Source organism: Amblyraja radiata, chromosome 9 (genome assembly GCF_010909765.2).
Source record: "Amblyraja radiata isolate CabotCenter1 chromosome 9, sAmbRad1.1.pri, whole genome shotgun sequence".
Classification (NCBI taxonomy): domain Eukaryota; kingdom Metazoa; phylum Chordata; class Chondrichthyes; order Rajiformes; family Rajidae; genus Amblyraja; species Amblyraja radiata.
Genome location: NC_045964.1, coordinates 27,012,693 through 27,027,942, shown reverse-complemented (window position 1 = coordinate 27,027,942; position 15,250 = coordinate 27,012,693). Strand labels below are relative to the sequence as shown.

The following is a 15,250-nucleotide window of genomic DNA, read 5'->3' as shown; positions in this document are numbered from 1 at the left end:
AAACCCACATGGTCTCATGGAGAACGTGCAAACTCCACACAGACAGTCCAAGTTTCTAGTACTGTGAGGCAGCAGCTCTACCAGCTACCTTACTGTGCTACCCCAGAGATAACTGTCCAACACTTATTCTTCAGGTTATACTGCTTTATAATTCATGTTGAGCTGGATCATTGCAGATCCAGCTGGTGTTTTGCGCTGCTGCCTGCAGTCCCCAGCCACCTGCAGAGGCTCTGTAAGATCTGAGTGACTAGCACGTCTCAAGCATTTTAATCTGAGGTGTCAACCCCTGATAGCCATGATAGGTCCACAATTGACAAAGCTTTACCAATGTTTCTTTAAATACATTTGACAGTCAGGGATATTTCAGACCTTTTCACATAGTTATAATTATTTTACAATTTAAAAACATTGAACATAAAACATAGAAAAATATAGCACAAGAACAGGTCCTTTGGCCCACAATACCTGAGCTGAACATGTTGCCAAAACCAACCCGTAACTGCCTGCACATAAGCCATGTCCCACCATCACCTGCAAATCCATATGCATATCCAAAAGTTTCTTAAATGTCACTGTCATATATGCCTCAACCACCACCCCCAGCAGCGCATTCCAGGCACTCACCGCCTTTTTGTGTAAAAAGAAAACTTGCCCTGCAACATCTCCTTTTCACTTTGCACCACTCACCATAAATTGCCCCCTCACCTTAAACAAATTAGGAGAATATTATACCACTAATAAATTATTATGCATTACGATATAGTAAAAAAAAAGGAAAGCACCTGTATGCATTTACCTTATTCCAGAGGATAGATCGTTTAGTGCTGTCCAGGAGCGAAGTGGACAGTCAAATGAATGTCTGGCATGGAACTTGCAGCGTGATGCCTCTGGCTACTGCTTTTGACTCTGCTCATGCAGAAATCAGAGGCATCAGGAAGTGGAAACTGCCAGCTATCCATCTACACATTTCGGGTGTATGTGGACAAAGGCATCTCAATCAGCCTCTCTGTTTGGCCTAAATGTTATATACTTATTATTTCAAACCCCCGAAAGAAAGTTATGTCTTGCATTATAAACCATTGGATTTTTTTCAACAAATATTAAGTATGAACTACTGCCAAACAACCACTCCGGTCCTAAAAATCAACTCTTGTGAATGTGGGGTCACATCCCTTCCTGTATCAAACTTTTCAGTGAGATTCAGAAAAAATAACCTTTAAATTGTCTTTCTAAACATTTCTATTCCTTCTCTCCTATTAATCTTTCCTCCTCTCATTGCACTTGGTTAGATGTTGTCCCTTTAATTAACCATCTTTCTCATTCTTTTGTGCATTTATTTCCCAATCCTTAAATGGTTCTTAAATGTATTTGCACTGCTTACTCAGGCGCCAGATGTCTTATTTCTCTCAATGCATTATCATCAATTTGCACTGCGAGTTACATAGATCAGGATTCCAGTCTGTTCGATGTTTTTAAGAAGACGTGATATCATAATAAAACTATTCAAACTAGCTGTGTCTTTACATGCAGCTCATATTAACTTTAAGTAGAATCAACATGATTTAAAGTTTGCATCAATATGATAACATAATTCAAGTGTGTTCAATAAAAGTAACCAGTGGGGCTTTTGGAGGCCACCAAGTTTGATCCAGTGAAGTTGATGTGAAAGTGCACTGACACCATGTGGCTGGCATAGATAAGAATCATGTTCTTCAGAAACAACATTATTTTATAAACTACAGAAATACCAATGAAAGACAGCATCTAATCACTAATGAAATATTAGTTAGAAGTCTGGATTTATCTCAAAATGTCGCAAGCTTTATAAACACATTTGGATTACTGGTAATCTCTGTGAGCTATAAAATTAATAGAAAATAATAGTTTTGAGAGGAGAAAATAAAAGTAAATGGCTTTACAAAGTTAATGATATTCTCAATATTCCTTAATGCTTCAACTTTATGACACAAATGGCACAAATTGAATTTTGGAAATGCTTTTAATCATATTTAGAAGTAGCTCATAAAAGAACATTATTTAAGGATGCCAATTCATTCATTAATCTACATTTGGTGAAACTGTTTAGACTATTGTTAAATATGCACATTTATGTAAAAACAGTTTCAGGTCCCACCAGAAATCAAAGTCAAAGCCATAAAAATAATTTGCAGAGCAGGCAAAGTAAAAGGCAAAGGTAAAAGTAAACCTCCTTTTCTTCTAAGCATACCGTAGGCATCAGAATATGTTTTAAAATCATAGGGCAACACGACTAGAAATAACCCTTCACACTGCATTTTGGCAAAAGGCAATTCTGATATGACACCCTGCGTTCATTGCCCTGCCCTCAAAATAACACCTCTGGTACATTATAACCCACTTTAAAAGCCCTACACCTCGTATGATGTATATGAAAAGTTTTTTTTTTAACTATAATATGTAACTACATTTTATAATATGTCTACTTCTAATAAATAAATAAAAAAATAAAAATAAAAATAAAAATAAAAAAAGCCCTACACCTCGTTGTTCTGTCGCATAATTCGCAAGTTCTGATCTTTATTACATCTTAGAGTAAAATGTCGAGAAATAACCCTTCATTTAGTAAAAGGACTATACTAATATGACATCCTGTGTTTGTTACCCAGCCCAAAAGAACAACTCTTGCCTGTTCTGATCGACTTGAATAACCCTGTACCTCATTGTTCAGTTCACACAATTCCCAAGAATTAATCTTTATTACATATTCTTACAGGACAATATTTAACTCTTTACTCACTTTAAGGTTAAGTCTAGGTAGCTTATGATTTCATATTTTCTTCCTGCATGGAAAATGGTCAAACTGTAGCCATCTGGTCAGAAGTAGGCTAGTGTCAAAACAATAGCAATGGAGTTACACAGTCGGAATTTTTCCTTCCCCTCAACTCTCAGTCCTTAACCCTATGAGGGTGATCGACACAAAAAGTTGGAGCAACTCAGTGGGACAGGCAGCATCTCTGGAGAGAAGGAAAGGGTCCTGTAGTTCCTGCTTACACATGAGGGTGGTCCCCAAGTATCTTTACACTCTCCCCATGGACCCTGTAGCAAAGGCACAGGACGTGGATGTAGAACCTAGGTCAGATGAGAACAAACTCATGAAGGAGGTTCCCATGAGACCACCACAGAAGCAGAATAAGTGAGTTGAACCAGGTCGTGTAGTAGCAGGCACAAAGTATGCAATCAGTATTGATTTCCTGCTGGGAGCGAAGTGCCTCGGGAACCATCTTTGACTCACAAATTATATTATGTAAGGCATGGCAAACCCATGGTTTCATGAAATGGGTAGATTAATGTTATGAAAGATCTAAGGACATGCCAGTGACCTTAACCATTACTCAATTTCTCTGTTCAGAGATATATTCTAACCTGCTGAGTATTTCCATTCTTTGCAACTATTTCAGATTTGCAGAATTCCCTTTTTTATTTCTTTAAGAAAGAATATGCTGATAGTCGTATTCAGATGTGACTAACAAAACAGAATGTCCATTTACTTGCTGTTTATTTATTGATGGAGCTTTGAATAAATGAAGCAAGGGTGCTAATATGGTGGTGATAATCGAATAGTCATGGAGAGGACAAAACACATGGTTGTTTAAAAAAGACACAAAGCAGTGGAGTAACTCAGCAGGTCAGTCAGCGTCTCTAGAAAACATGGATAGGTGACATTTTAAATTGGGTCCTTTCTTCAGACTGAAGAGTTATTCCAGCACTTTGTGTCTCTTTTTGCAGATCAGCAGCTGCAGTTCCTCATTTCTCCACTTGTTTGTCTTGTTTTGTGGAAGGTGTTTAGTAATTTGAAAGAGTGATTGTGTTGCAAGACGTGGGAAGGAGAAATTGGGGCTATGGAGTCATATGTTACAGCAACTATTTAAGTATTTAAGTGGTGGAATGGGCTGTGATGTCTCATTTAATAAATGCTCCTGGAATTTCCTGTGTTACTTCTGGTCCATGATAACTGCATCCAGGAGTATTTTCACATCAGCACCTGAGAACTGCGAACAGAGGATGAGGTAAATCAGAAAATCTCCCCATGTGTGATCTTGTGTGAAGCTAAGTGACATCCACAGATAGAATAAAAATAAAATACTTAAAAATGTGTTACTTAGCTGTAAATTTCTGCATTACAGGTCTTGATTCTCCTATAGGTTTTAGCAATCAAGGTTAGCCAATTCCCAAAAAATAATTTAGAGATCATCACTGAGATTTTGCCTTTCACTTTAAGGGGCCACTATAGATGTATCTCCTTTATTTGCCATTGTGTTACAAGCTGCATCTCCTTCATTTGCTATTGTGTTAAATATACAGATGCCCATCCCAAATATTGCAACAACAGGCATGACTTTTGCCTTAAAATCAGGATCAACTGTGGGTCACAGAATTAAAATTATGTTCCTGTGTACTTCTCCTTCCACTGCCATTTCCATACAGTTTCCACCCACAACAGATACAAAATAAAATTATTCAGTCATACTATCACAATCCAAGAGGAGACAATGAGGTTCATCTTGATCCAATTTATAACATTATGCAGTCGATTGGTTTCATCTGTTGAATATGAAATGTAGCTTTGGATTTATGGAGTGAAATCCCACATGCAGTGTAATATTGCTCTTCGTTCTCCAACATCACAATTTTATTAAAAGTGCAGATGTTATTATTTTGTAATTTTAGATTGTTTTATGTTTTATTAATTTTTTTGTTGGCATATTATCACTCAATAAAAATGTGCAGTTGCAAAAGAACTTCCAGGTCAAATCTGGAGGATACAAGATTGTTATCTGTCAATATATCAACTAAGAAAAGACAAGATTCAGGAAAAGACAAAAACTGCAAATGGTGGAAATCTGAAATTAACAGAGAAAAAGAGTTAATATCTCAGGTTACTGATGTTTCATCAGATTTGGATTTTTTGCAGATGCTGGAAATTTAAATGAAATTTCTATTTTTGAATAATGCCTTGAAAGGTTTATGAAATTAACAGAAGCATCAACATCTGTATCTGCAATCTACATTTATAGGCAAACATATTTTAGAAACCATCAGGACTACTTGATTTTCAATTGTTCAACTTTATAAAAAATGGTCAGCATATCAAGAAATTATAGGCCAGTGTCCCTCACAGCAGTGATTGAAAAGCTATTGGAGAGGATCCAGAAAATCAAGATCCATGGGATCCATGGTGACTTGGTGATTTGGATTCAGAACCGTCTTACTCATATCAGGGTTATGGTTGATGAGGATGCTAATCTGGCTGGAGGTCTGTGACCAGTAGTCCTGCTGCAATTCTGTTGTTTGTGATATAAACTTGGATGTAAATGGGTTAGCTATGGGCCTGTCACATTTCGGCAAATTTTTAGGCGACTGCCAGTGACTGTCAATAGACAATAGACAATAGGTGCAGGAGTAGGCCATTCGGCCCTTCGAGCCAGCACTGCCATTCAATGTGATCATGGCTGATCATCCACAATCAGTACCCCGTTCCTGCCTTCTCCCCGTATCCCCTGACTGCTATCTTTAAGAGCCCTATCAAGCTTTCTCTTGCAAGTATACAGAGAACCGGCCTCCACCGCCCTCTGAGGCAGAGAATTCCACAGACTCACAAGTCTCTGTGTGAAAAAGTGTTTCCTCATCTCCGTTCTAAATGCCTTACCCCATATTATTAAACTATGGCCCCTGGTTCTGGACTCCCCCAACATCGGGAACATGTTTCCTGCCTCTAGCGTGTCCAAACCCTTAATAATCTTATATGTTTCAATAAGCTCCCCTCCCATCCTAAATTCCAGAGTATACAAGTCCAGCCGCTCCATTCTCTTAGCATATGACAGTCCCGCCATCCCGGGAATTAGCCTTGTAAACCTACGCTGCACTCCCTCAACATGCTTACTTTCATTGACTGATGAACAAGGACCCCCCAGATCCCGTTGTACTTCTCCTTTTCTCAACTTTACACCATTTAAATAATAATCTGACTTCCTGTTTTTGCTACCAAAGTGGATAACCTCACATTTATCCACATTAAACTGCATCTGCCATGCATCTGCCCACTCACCGAACCTGTCCAAGTCACCCTGCATTCTCATAGCATCCTGCCCTCAGTTCACACTATCACCCAGCTCTGTCACCTGCAAATGTGCTAATGTTACTTTGAATCCCTTCATCTAAATCATTAATGTATATTGTAAATAGCTGCGGTCCCAGCACCGAGCCTTGCGATACCCCGCTAGTCACTGCCTGCCATTCTGAAAGGGACCCATTAATCTCTACTCTTTGTTTCCTGTCTGCCAACCAATTTTCTGTCCATGTCAGCACTCTACCCCCAATATCATGTGCTCTAATTTTACCCACTAATCTCCTATATGGGACCTTATCAAATGCTTTCTGAAAGTACAGGTACACTACATCCACTGGCTCCCCTATGTCCATTTTCTTAGTTACATCCTCAAAAAATTCCAGAAGATTAATCAAGCATGATTTCCCCTTCATAAATCCATGCTGACTCGGACCGATCCTGTTACTGCTACCCAAATGTGCTGCTATTTCATCGTTTATGATTGACTCCAGCAACATCCCCACCACCGATGTCAGGCTAACAGGTCTATAATTCCCTGTTTTCTCTCTCCTGCCGTCCAATCCAGAGGAACTGATCCTGAATCTATAGAACATTGGAAAATGAACACCAATGCATCCGCGATTTCTAGAGCCACTTCCTTAAGTACCCTGGGATGCAGACCATCAGGCCCTGGGGATTTATCAGCCTTCAGTCCCATCAGTCTACCCAACACCATTTCATGCCTAATGTGGATTTGCTTCAGTTCCTCCGCACCCCAGATCCTCTCGCCACTAGTACATCAGGAAGATTGTTTGTGTCAGATTGTTTGTGTCATTAGTACATCTGGAAGATTGTTTAATCAAGTTGCCGGCAGTCACCTGAAAAACCGGCAACTGGAACAGCGACTGAGAGTGGAACACACACACTTCGCTTCCTTCACCAGCACGTTATGCAGGCGGGGGGCAGGGCAAAGGGGGGGTGAGTGAAATTCACACGGTGCAAAGTCAACGTGATACAGACACAGACCGCGATGAACAGGAAGGTTGGCGCTGCAATTAAGACGGCTGTGCACAGTGTACGGTAAGTCCTTTAAAAGAGAAGGGGAGAGGGGGGGAAAAGGAGTGGAGACAACTTTAAGAAGCCAGAGATACATGACTGTGAAGCTTGGCAGACATTTAACATTATCGGTTGGTTATCTTTGGTTCTGAAAACTACTGCCTACGTTTTTTTTCCCCAATGAGCCAATGAAATTCACCGGTCAGCACCGGCTACAACCTACACAAACCTACGAGAACCTTCGACCTCCTGGCAAATCACTAGGACCTCCTGGAAACCCACCTATGGCACAAGAATTCTCACTACTCTCCATGGCAGCTTCATCATGGTCGCCCCAAATTTTTCAACATGTTGAAAAATTTGCGGCGGCCATAATGAGGCAGCGACTAGTTCCCAGAATGCAGGAACTCCTCACGACCATGAAGGCGACTCCCCGAGAACATGTGGCGACCATGTGGCGATCGCATAATCTCCTGCAGTCGCCTAAAAAGTCGCTTGTGGGACAGGCTCATTAGTACGTTTTCAGATGACACCAAGATTGCTGGAGTCTCAGACTCAGGAAGGCTGTCAAAGTATACAGTGGGATATAGATCAGCTACAGTGATGGGTGGAGAAATAGCAGGTGGAGTTTAATTCAAACAGGTGTGAATTGCTGCAATTTGGGAGGTCGAATGTAATAGGAATGGGTAAATTAATAGTAATATCCTTAACAGCATTGTTGTACAGAGGGATCCTGTGGTCCGTCCATAACTCATTGAAAGTAGCAACATAAGCAAACTAAGTGTATGGTATGCTTATATGTTTGAAAAAGATCATCCCTTGTTCTTCTAATCTGCAAGGAACAAATATTCTCTCTCAACAGATGCTACTTAACTTGCTGAGTATTTCCTGCATTTTCTATTTTAATATAATTGTTCAGTGGAGGCAACTGTTTGGAGATTGGGGCAAGGATAGAAACATAGAAACATAGAAAATAAGTGCAGGAGTAGGCCATTCGGCCCTTCGAGCCTGCACCGCCATTCAATATGATCATGGCTGATCATCCAACTCAGTATCCTGTACCTGCCTTCTCTCCATACCCCCTGATACATTTAGCCACAAGGGCCACATCTAACTCCCTCTTAAATATAGCCAATGAACTGGCCTCAACTACCTTCTGTGGCAGAGAATTCCAGAGATTCACCACTCTCTGTGTGAAAAATGTTTTTCTCATCTCGGTCCTAAATGATTTCCCCCTTATCCTTAAACTGTGACCCCTTGTTCTGGACTTCCCCAACAAAGAATTTTGTAAGTTTCTATAAGATCCCCCCTCAATCTTCTAAATTCTAGCGAGTACAAACCGAGTCTATCCAGTCTTTCTTCATATGAAAGTCCTGACATCTCAGGAATGGTGAACCTTCTCTGTACTCCCTCTATGGCAAGAATGTATTTCCTCAGATTAGACCAAAACTGTACGCAATACTATGTTAAATACCTTATATGATACCTTGTTAAAGCAGAGTAAATTACTTTTCATGCCTGTGTTTAATTTCTGATATGCTCTCATTTGCCAGCAATTTCAGACTGACAGAATGGATATGCAATGACAAACATTTCCTTGATAAAAAATAAAAGCTCAAGCAGAAATGTAAGGATGAAAATTTCACGAGGTGAAAAAACATTGCGAAAAATTAACATGGTGGCGTGTTAACTTAAAGAATGAATTTTTATGTTATTCTAATTTAATGTGATTCTTAGTGGTTTCATACCACTGATATCTTAAAATATTTGTGTTATAATTGATTGTCATGTAGATCTATACTTACTGTTCAGGATGTTAAGGAACTCATTCTCTACAATAAAAAAAATAACCAACCTTTTTTGTTTTGGTTGTCTTTTGATAGGTGTCTGATAAAGGCTTCTTTTTTTCCTTAATTGCTGCTTTAGAGAAGAGTTCCTCAAATTTTTCAGCATCTTGGATGCTAGGTTCTTCCAATGATTCCCAAATTGTTGACACTTCAGCATTTCTACAATAATAAAGTAAATTATTATTTACAAGTCACTGGACCTATAGTAGCTAACCAATAAGATAGAGGCATTGCAAGTGAACATTTTGCAAGTGTAAACATTTGCAAGTGTTGTAGCTGGAAACATAAAACCAACAAAATCTTAAACTACAACACAAACCTTTACGTAAACTTATATTTAGTTGCATTCAGAAAGATGTTTGGCTTGATTTAAACTTTAATCTCAATAAATTATTTAAATCAGTGGGCCAACTGAAAAAAACTACAATCTGAAACATGCAAGCACAGAAATTAATTGATATCATATTGGTAAAGATATCATATTGGTAAAGATACATTAGCACGTACCATATACACCTAAAACAGGCAATCAAGTTTTCTTTGCATGTGCAAAGAATACCTGTTTCACACTAAACTGTAAGGATGCTTAAGGGACAATTAGATAGACATATGAACAGATAGGGAATAGAGGAGACAGGCATAAGGATACATAGCATGTGCTCAAAGATGGGATTTGTTTGATTGGCAGCATGTTCAACATAGACATGCTGGGCCTTAGGTGCGTTTCACGGCTGTACTATTGTAAGTCCTATGTAATAAAGAGGGCACACTTCCACTCCTCTCCATCTGATGTCCATCCTCACCCTTGTTTACCCAAAGACTTTTGTTGGTTTTGAAGTGGCCCAGTCTTATGTATGTTTTGCTGGTAGATTTGCCACTTTCTCAAGATAAATTCATGATCGCAATTGCTTTCTGAATGGCGGTACACACAGAGATAACAGATAAAAGGAGAATTTGGGATTAGGATCGTCTTTGAGCAATATCAAGCCTTATTCTAGCACATTACACATATCAAAATCCTACATAGACCTACATCCATATATTCCATTCCCAAATGAAAATTAGGCACATAATATCATGATCACTAAGATGATCAGAAAAATAGTTGGTAAAATAAATATTAGCCCTAACTCTTTCCTGCTATGCTCCATAGATTTGCAACAGAGGTATCTCAACTCTGGGTCTACTATAAACCCACTGACTCCCATGGCTATCTGGACTACACTTCTTCCCATCCTGCTTCCTGTAAGGACTCCATCCCTTACTCCCAATTCCTCCATCTACGCCGCATCTGCACCCAGGATGAGGTGTTCCAAACCAGGGCATCGGAGATGTCCTCATTCTTCAGGGAATGGGGGTTCCCCTCCTACTATAGATGAGGCTCTCACCAGGGTCTCTTCTATACCCCGTAACTCTGCTCTCACTCCCCATCCCCCCACTCGTAACAAGGGCAGAGTCCCCCTTGTCCTCATCTTCCACCCTACCAGCCGTCACATACAACAAATAATCCTCCGACATTTTCGCCACCTCCAATGGGATCCCACCATTGGCCACATCTTCCCATCTCCTCCCCTGTCTGCTTTCCGCAGAGACCACTCCCTCCGTAACTCTCTGGTCAATTCGTCCTTTCCCACTCAAACCACCCCCTCCCCTGGTACTTTCCCTTGCAACCGCAGGAAATGCTGCACTTGCCCCTTTACTTCCCCCCTTGACGCCTTTCAAGGACTCAAGCAGTCTTTCCAGGTGCGGTGGAGGTTCACTTGCACGTCCTACAACCTCATCTATTGCATCCGCTGCTCTAGGCATCAGCTGCTCTACATGAGTGAGACCAAGCTTAGGCTTGGCAATCGCTTCGCCCAACACCTCCGCTCGGTTCGCAATAACCAACCTGATCTCCTGGTGGCACAGCACCTCAACTCCCCCTCCCATTCCGAATCCGACCTTTCTGTCCTGGACCTTCTCCATGGCCGGAGTGAGGCCCACCGTAAATTGGAGGAGCAGCACCTCATATTTCGCTTGCGCAGTTTACACCCCAGCGGTATGAACATTGACTTCTCCAATTTCAGGTAGTCTCTGCTTTCTCCTCCCCTTCCCAGCTCTTCCTCAGCCCACTGTCTCTGACTCTTCCTTTCTTCTTCTCCACCCCCCCCCCCCCCCCCCCCCCCACCGCCCCACTCTCACATCAGTCTGAAGAAGGGTCTCGACCCGAAACGTCGCCTATTTCATTCGCTCCATAGATGCTGCCTCACCCGTTGAGTTTCTCCAGCATTTTTGTCTATCTCAACTCTGGAGTATTTTCATGTACTTTTAATCCCATTATTAATGAGATATATGTTAGCACCTTTTTGACCATTTTTGAAGAATGAAAACAAAACCAACAGCATTTTCTCACTGGATCTCTTACATAAGGAAGGGCAGTTGGGTAACCACAGGAATATTCTATTTGCCATTTGTAACTTATTTATAGTACAACGCTAGGTATTATCAAGGAATAAGCAGAGGAGCAACATAAATATGTAGGAAGGAACTGCAGTTGCTGGTTTAAAACAAAGATAGACACAAAAAACTCAGTGGGTCAGACAGCATCTCTGGAGAAAAGGAATAGGTGATGTTTCGGATCAAGACCCTTCTTCAGACAGTCAGGGGAAAGGGCCCTACTAAGTATCACATGTTGCCCATTTAAGAGGCTTTGAGAGAAGCTATTTCTGAGAGTTGAAAATCAATCATGTATATAGTGCACATATTCAGGCATCCAATTATATTTTACTAGTTTTCTACTCATTCTATTGGTTGATGCACTTTTATAGCCTATATAAATAAAGTTTAAGATCAAGTTCATTTCAATTAATAAAAAATCCACCTGGCATTGATTGAAAACAGTGATTTACAGTAATTTGGCCATTGTAAATTGCTAAAGAAATTTGAAAAGTTGAATGTGTTGGATAACAAAGACACTGGGCTTCAGACTTGAAAAACTACCCAATTGTGAATATATTAATTAGCCTATTTGCCTTCCCATTATATGTGAATATGGAATGTTAAAATAAATGTATGTCTGTGTTTAAATGTCAAAACAGGCTTTTATTTTCAATACCTGGAATCCTTTAGCTGAATTCTTGTCCAATATAAGGGCTTCATTGGAAGACGAGGTTCAACTATAGGTTTCCTTGCATCTCTGTCTTTAGTCGAGCTGAAGTTTGTGGAATTTGGATTTCCAAATGGGAATGGTGGAGGTGGAGGTCCGGAGCCAGGAAGCGGAGGTGGAGGGGGAGGTCCAGAGCCAGGGAGCGGAGGTGGAGGTGGATGTGGAGGTACAGAGCCAGGGAGCGGAGGTGGAGGTGGAGGTGGAGGTACAGAGCCCGGGAGCGGGGGTGGAGGTGGAGGGGGAGGTCCAGAGCCAGGGAGCGGAGGTGGAGGAGGAATTCCAGAGAAAGGGAGAGGAGGTGGAATGGGGGGTGCAGACCCAGGGAGAGGAGGTGGAATGGGAGGTGCAGAGCCAGGGAGTGGTGTCGTCAAACATTGAGCATGGTCTGACAATGGGACTGATGATGGAGATAGAGCAGGCTGAGTTTCTGAGACTTGTGAAGTTGAGGTTTGTGAAGACCATGAAGATTCATCATTTGTCGTCTTTTGGGATTGAGTTGACTGGCCATTCAAGTTCAAGGAAGCAAGACTCAGCTTCCCTGGGATACTTAGGTTACTTCTGGATGTTCTGCTGTCTTCTTGGTTCAGATGCATGAATGTTTCTCTATCAGTCTGAATGCAAACATTGCGAAATGTCTTTGGCACAAGATCATCAACAGTGGAAACAGAAACATCTCTTGTTTCAGATTTTCCCTCTCTTGTTTTATTTTCCAAGTTATTTTTCAGTTGTGCAATGGTTTCTTCAAACTTGGATATTGCTTCAGCATGTTCCCCACGGATATGGAAAAGTTTAAACTCAAATTCTTGCTGTTAGGAAACAGAATATAAATTAATGCTATTGTACACTGATGCAACACATATAATTATGCTTTTGACTTAATTTGAGATTGCTTGCTTAATTTTTACAAGCAGTTTGACATTCTATTTGAATAACCATATTTCCTTCCTGTGCCACTTTACTGTCTAAATTTGGTCTATGCACAAGTTTTGCCCGTGCCGAGTCAAAGCAAGTTTCCCGGAATTAATCATTCATAAAAATAAACCACAGGTCGTATTGGTATTACTTTGACAATAAACTGCAGATCTGTGGCAAAAAAGGAGAGCTGTTGTCAGCAGACTGAGCAGCAACTGTGGAGGGACATGGACAGTTGACGTTTTGGGTTGAGACCCTTTACTTGGTCTGAAAGAGTGGAAGGGAAAAAATGGGCAGGATGGTGGGATTCTGCTGGGGAGTGGATGATTGGCTAATAAGAGTCAGGCATGGGTAGAGGGAGGAAGGGTGGAGAGAGCAACAGAGAGTGAAGGAGCTAGGGAGATAACAAAGGACTGCAGATTGTGTATTCAACAAGGAAAGAAAGAGTGGAACAAAATAAGGACGGTGGAAGATGATGGGGGGGGGGGGGGGGTGCAGAAACAGGATAATAGGGGCTGAGGGTTATCATGGGAAGAACAGAGAGTGTGCAAAAACCAGAGGAAATTGAAGGAGATAGAAAAGGATAGAGGGGATATGGGTCAGGTGTAGATTACCCATGTAGAATATGAGGTGCTGTTTCTGATTTTGATTGTGGCCTCACCCTGGCAGTGGAGAGGTCCATGGACAGAGGGTTCAGTGTGGGAATGGGAAGGAGAATTAAGGTGTCCTGCGGTATTACTACAACTGCTGTAGCACCAGAATGGGAAGAGATAACCACAGGAAGAAAATTCAGAGAGAATTGTTTTGTTGCAAAACTCCAAAGATGGTCTTGGTCTGCCGCAGCCCATATTGGGATCAAGTATAGTTTCAGACAACAACCTAAAGCTGGAGAAATCAGTTTTGCCACAATTTAAATTCAGCAAAGTGATCAAAGGTCATGCAAGTGAGATCCCTCTTCACTTAGTTGTCAAGTTAGTATTAGCTCTATGGAAAAACAATCCTGCTAGTCCAATTGCCTCCCCTTTCCCGATAACCATATGAATTCTTTCCTTTCAAAGACCTATATAGCTCTCTTTTGAAAGCCTTTATTTTATTTGCATCCATTAGCATCCTTAGCCGTGCACGTATACATTCCCTGTTCAACAAACTAATTTCTTCCTGTCACTTTTGGTTCTTTTGCCAATGACCTTCATTCTGCAATCCTCAGTTCTTCACTTCTCCATCAACTATCTTTTAACCTTCATGCTTGTAAATACCATCATCCAATACTCTTGCAAATTACTCTTTTCCAAGGTAAACAATACAAGCTTTTACGGTCTCTCTGTAAACTGAAGTCTCTCAGCCCTGGAATCATTTTGACATATTTGTTCTGCATTCTATCCAAAGCCTTCACATCCTTTCTAAAATGTAGAGTCCATTCCTGGATACAACATGCCAGTTGTGATGAAACCAATGGTTTATAACAATTTATAATGACTTCTTTGTATCTGTACACTATGCGTCAATTTATAAAATCCAAGATATTTTCTTACCGATTTTTTAGTCTTTTTTTTTTTTATTTTTTATTTTTTTTAAATCAAAAATATTTATTCAAATATTAAAATTGTATTTACAATACAATAAAACAAAACACCACCATAATACAAGATGAACAAATATGTAAGCAACTGCTAAACAACTATATTACAATCCTTGTCAAGGATACATTCAACCCCCCTCGGTGCCCAGCGGTCGCGGAACTCCCTCAGGGTGCCCGTAGACAGGGCGTATTCCCTTTCCATCCGCACCCGGGCACGGACGTAACCCCGGAAAAGGGGCATGCAGCCGGCTCGGGTAGAGCCCTCCACTGTCTGGCGCCTTGACTCACGGATCGCCAGCTTGGCCAGGCCCAGGAGCAACCCAACCAGGACATCTTCAGCCCTACCCTCTCCCCTACGCACAGGGTGTCCAAAGATGAGGATGGTGGGTGAGAAATGCAGCCAGAAGGCAAGGAGCAGCCCCTTTAGGTATTGAAACAATGGCTGCAGCCTCACGCACTCCATGTACACGTGGTACACAGTTTCTTCCAGCCCGCAAAAGTGGCAGGCGGCTGGCGAGTCTGTGAACCGCGAGAGAAACAGGTTGCAGGGAACACCTCGGTGCAATACCCTCCACCCCAGGTCCCCAATGTAGAGGGGGAGAATCCCTGCGTAGAGGGACCCCCAC

The 15,250-nt window shown here is 41.2% G+C and overlaps 1 protein-coding gene across 2 annotated transcripts in view; it reads right to left on the bottom strand.

Moving 5' to 3' along the window:
* The window catches only part of fmn1 (formin 1), a 313,397-nt gene that overhangs the window by 177,061 nt on the left and 121,086 nt on the right, over window positions 1-15,250 (bottom strand). For both annotated transcript variants that reach the window (XM_033026936.1, XM_033026935.1), the window contains 2 exons: window positions 12,083-12,939; window positions 8,997-9,147 (listed from right to left, as the gene is read on the bottom strand). In XM_033026936.1, the coding sequence (XP_032882827.1) occupies window positions 8,997-9,147; window positions 12,083-12,939 (1,008 nt within the window). The remainder of the gene's footprint in view (window positions 1-8,996; window positions 9,148-12,082; window positions 12,940-15,250) is intronic.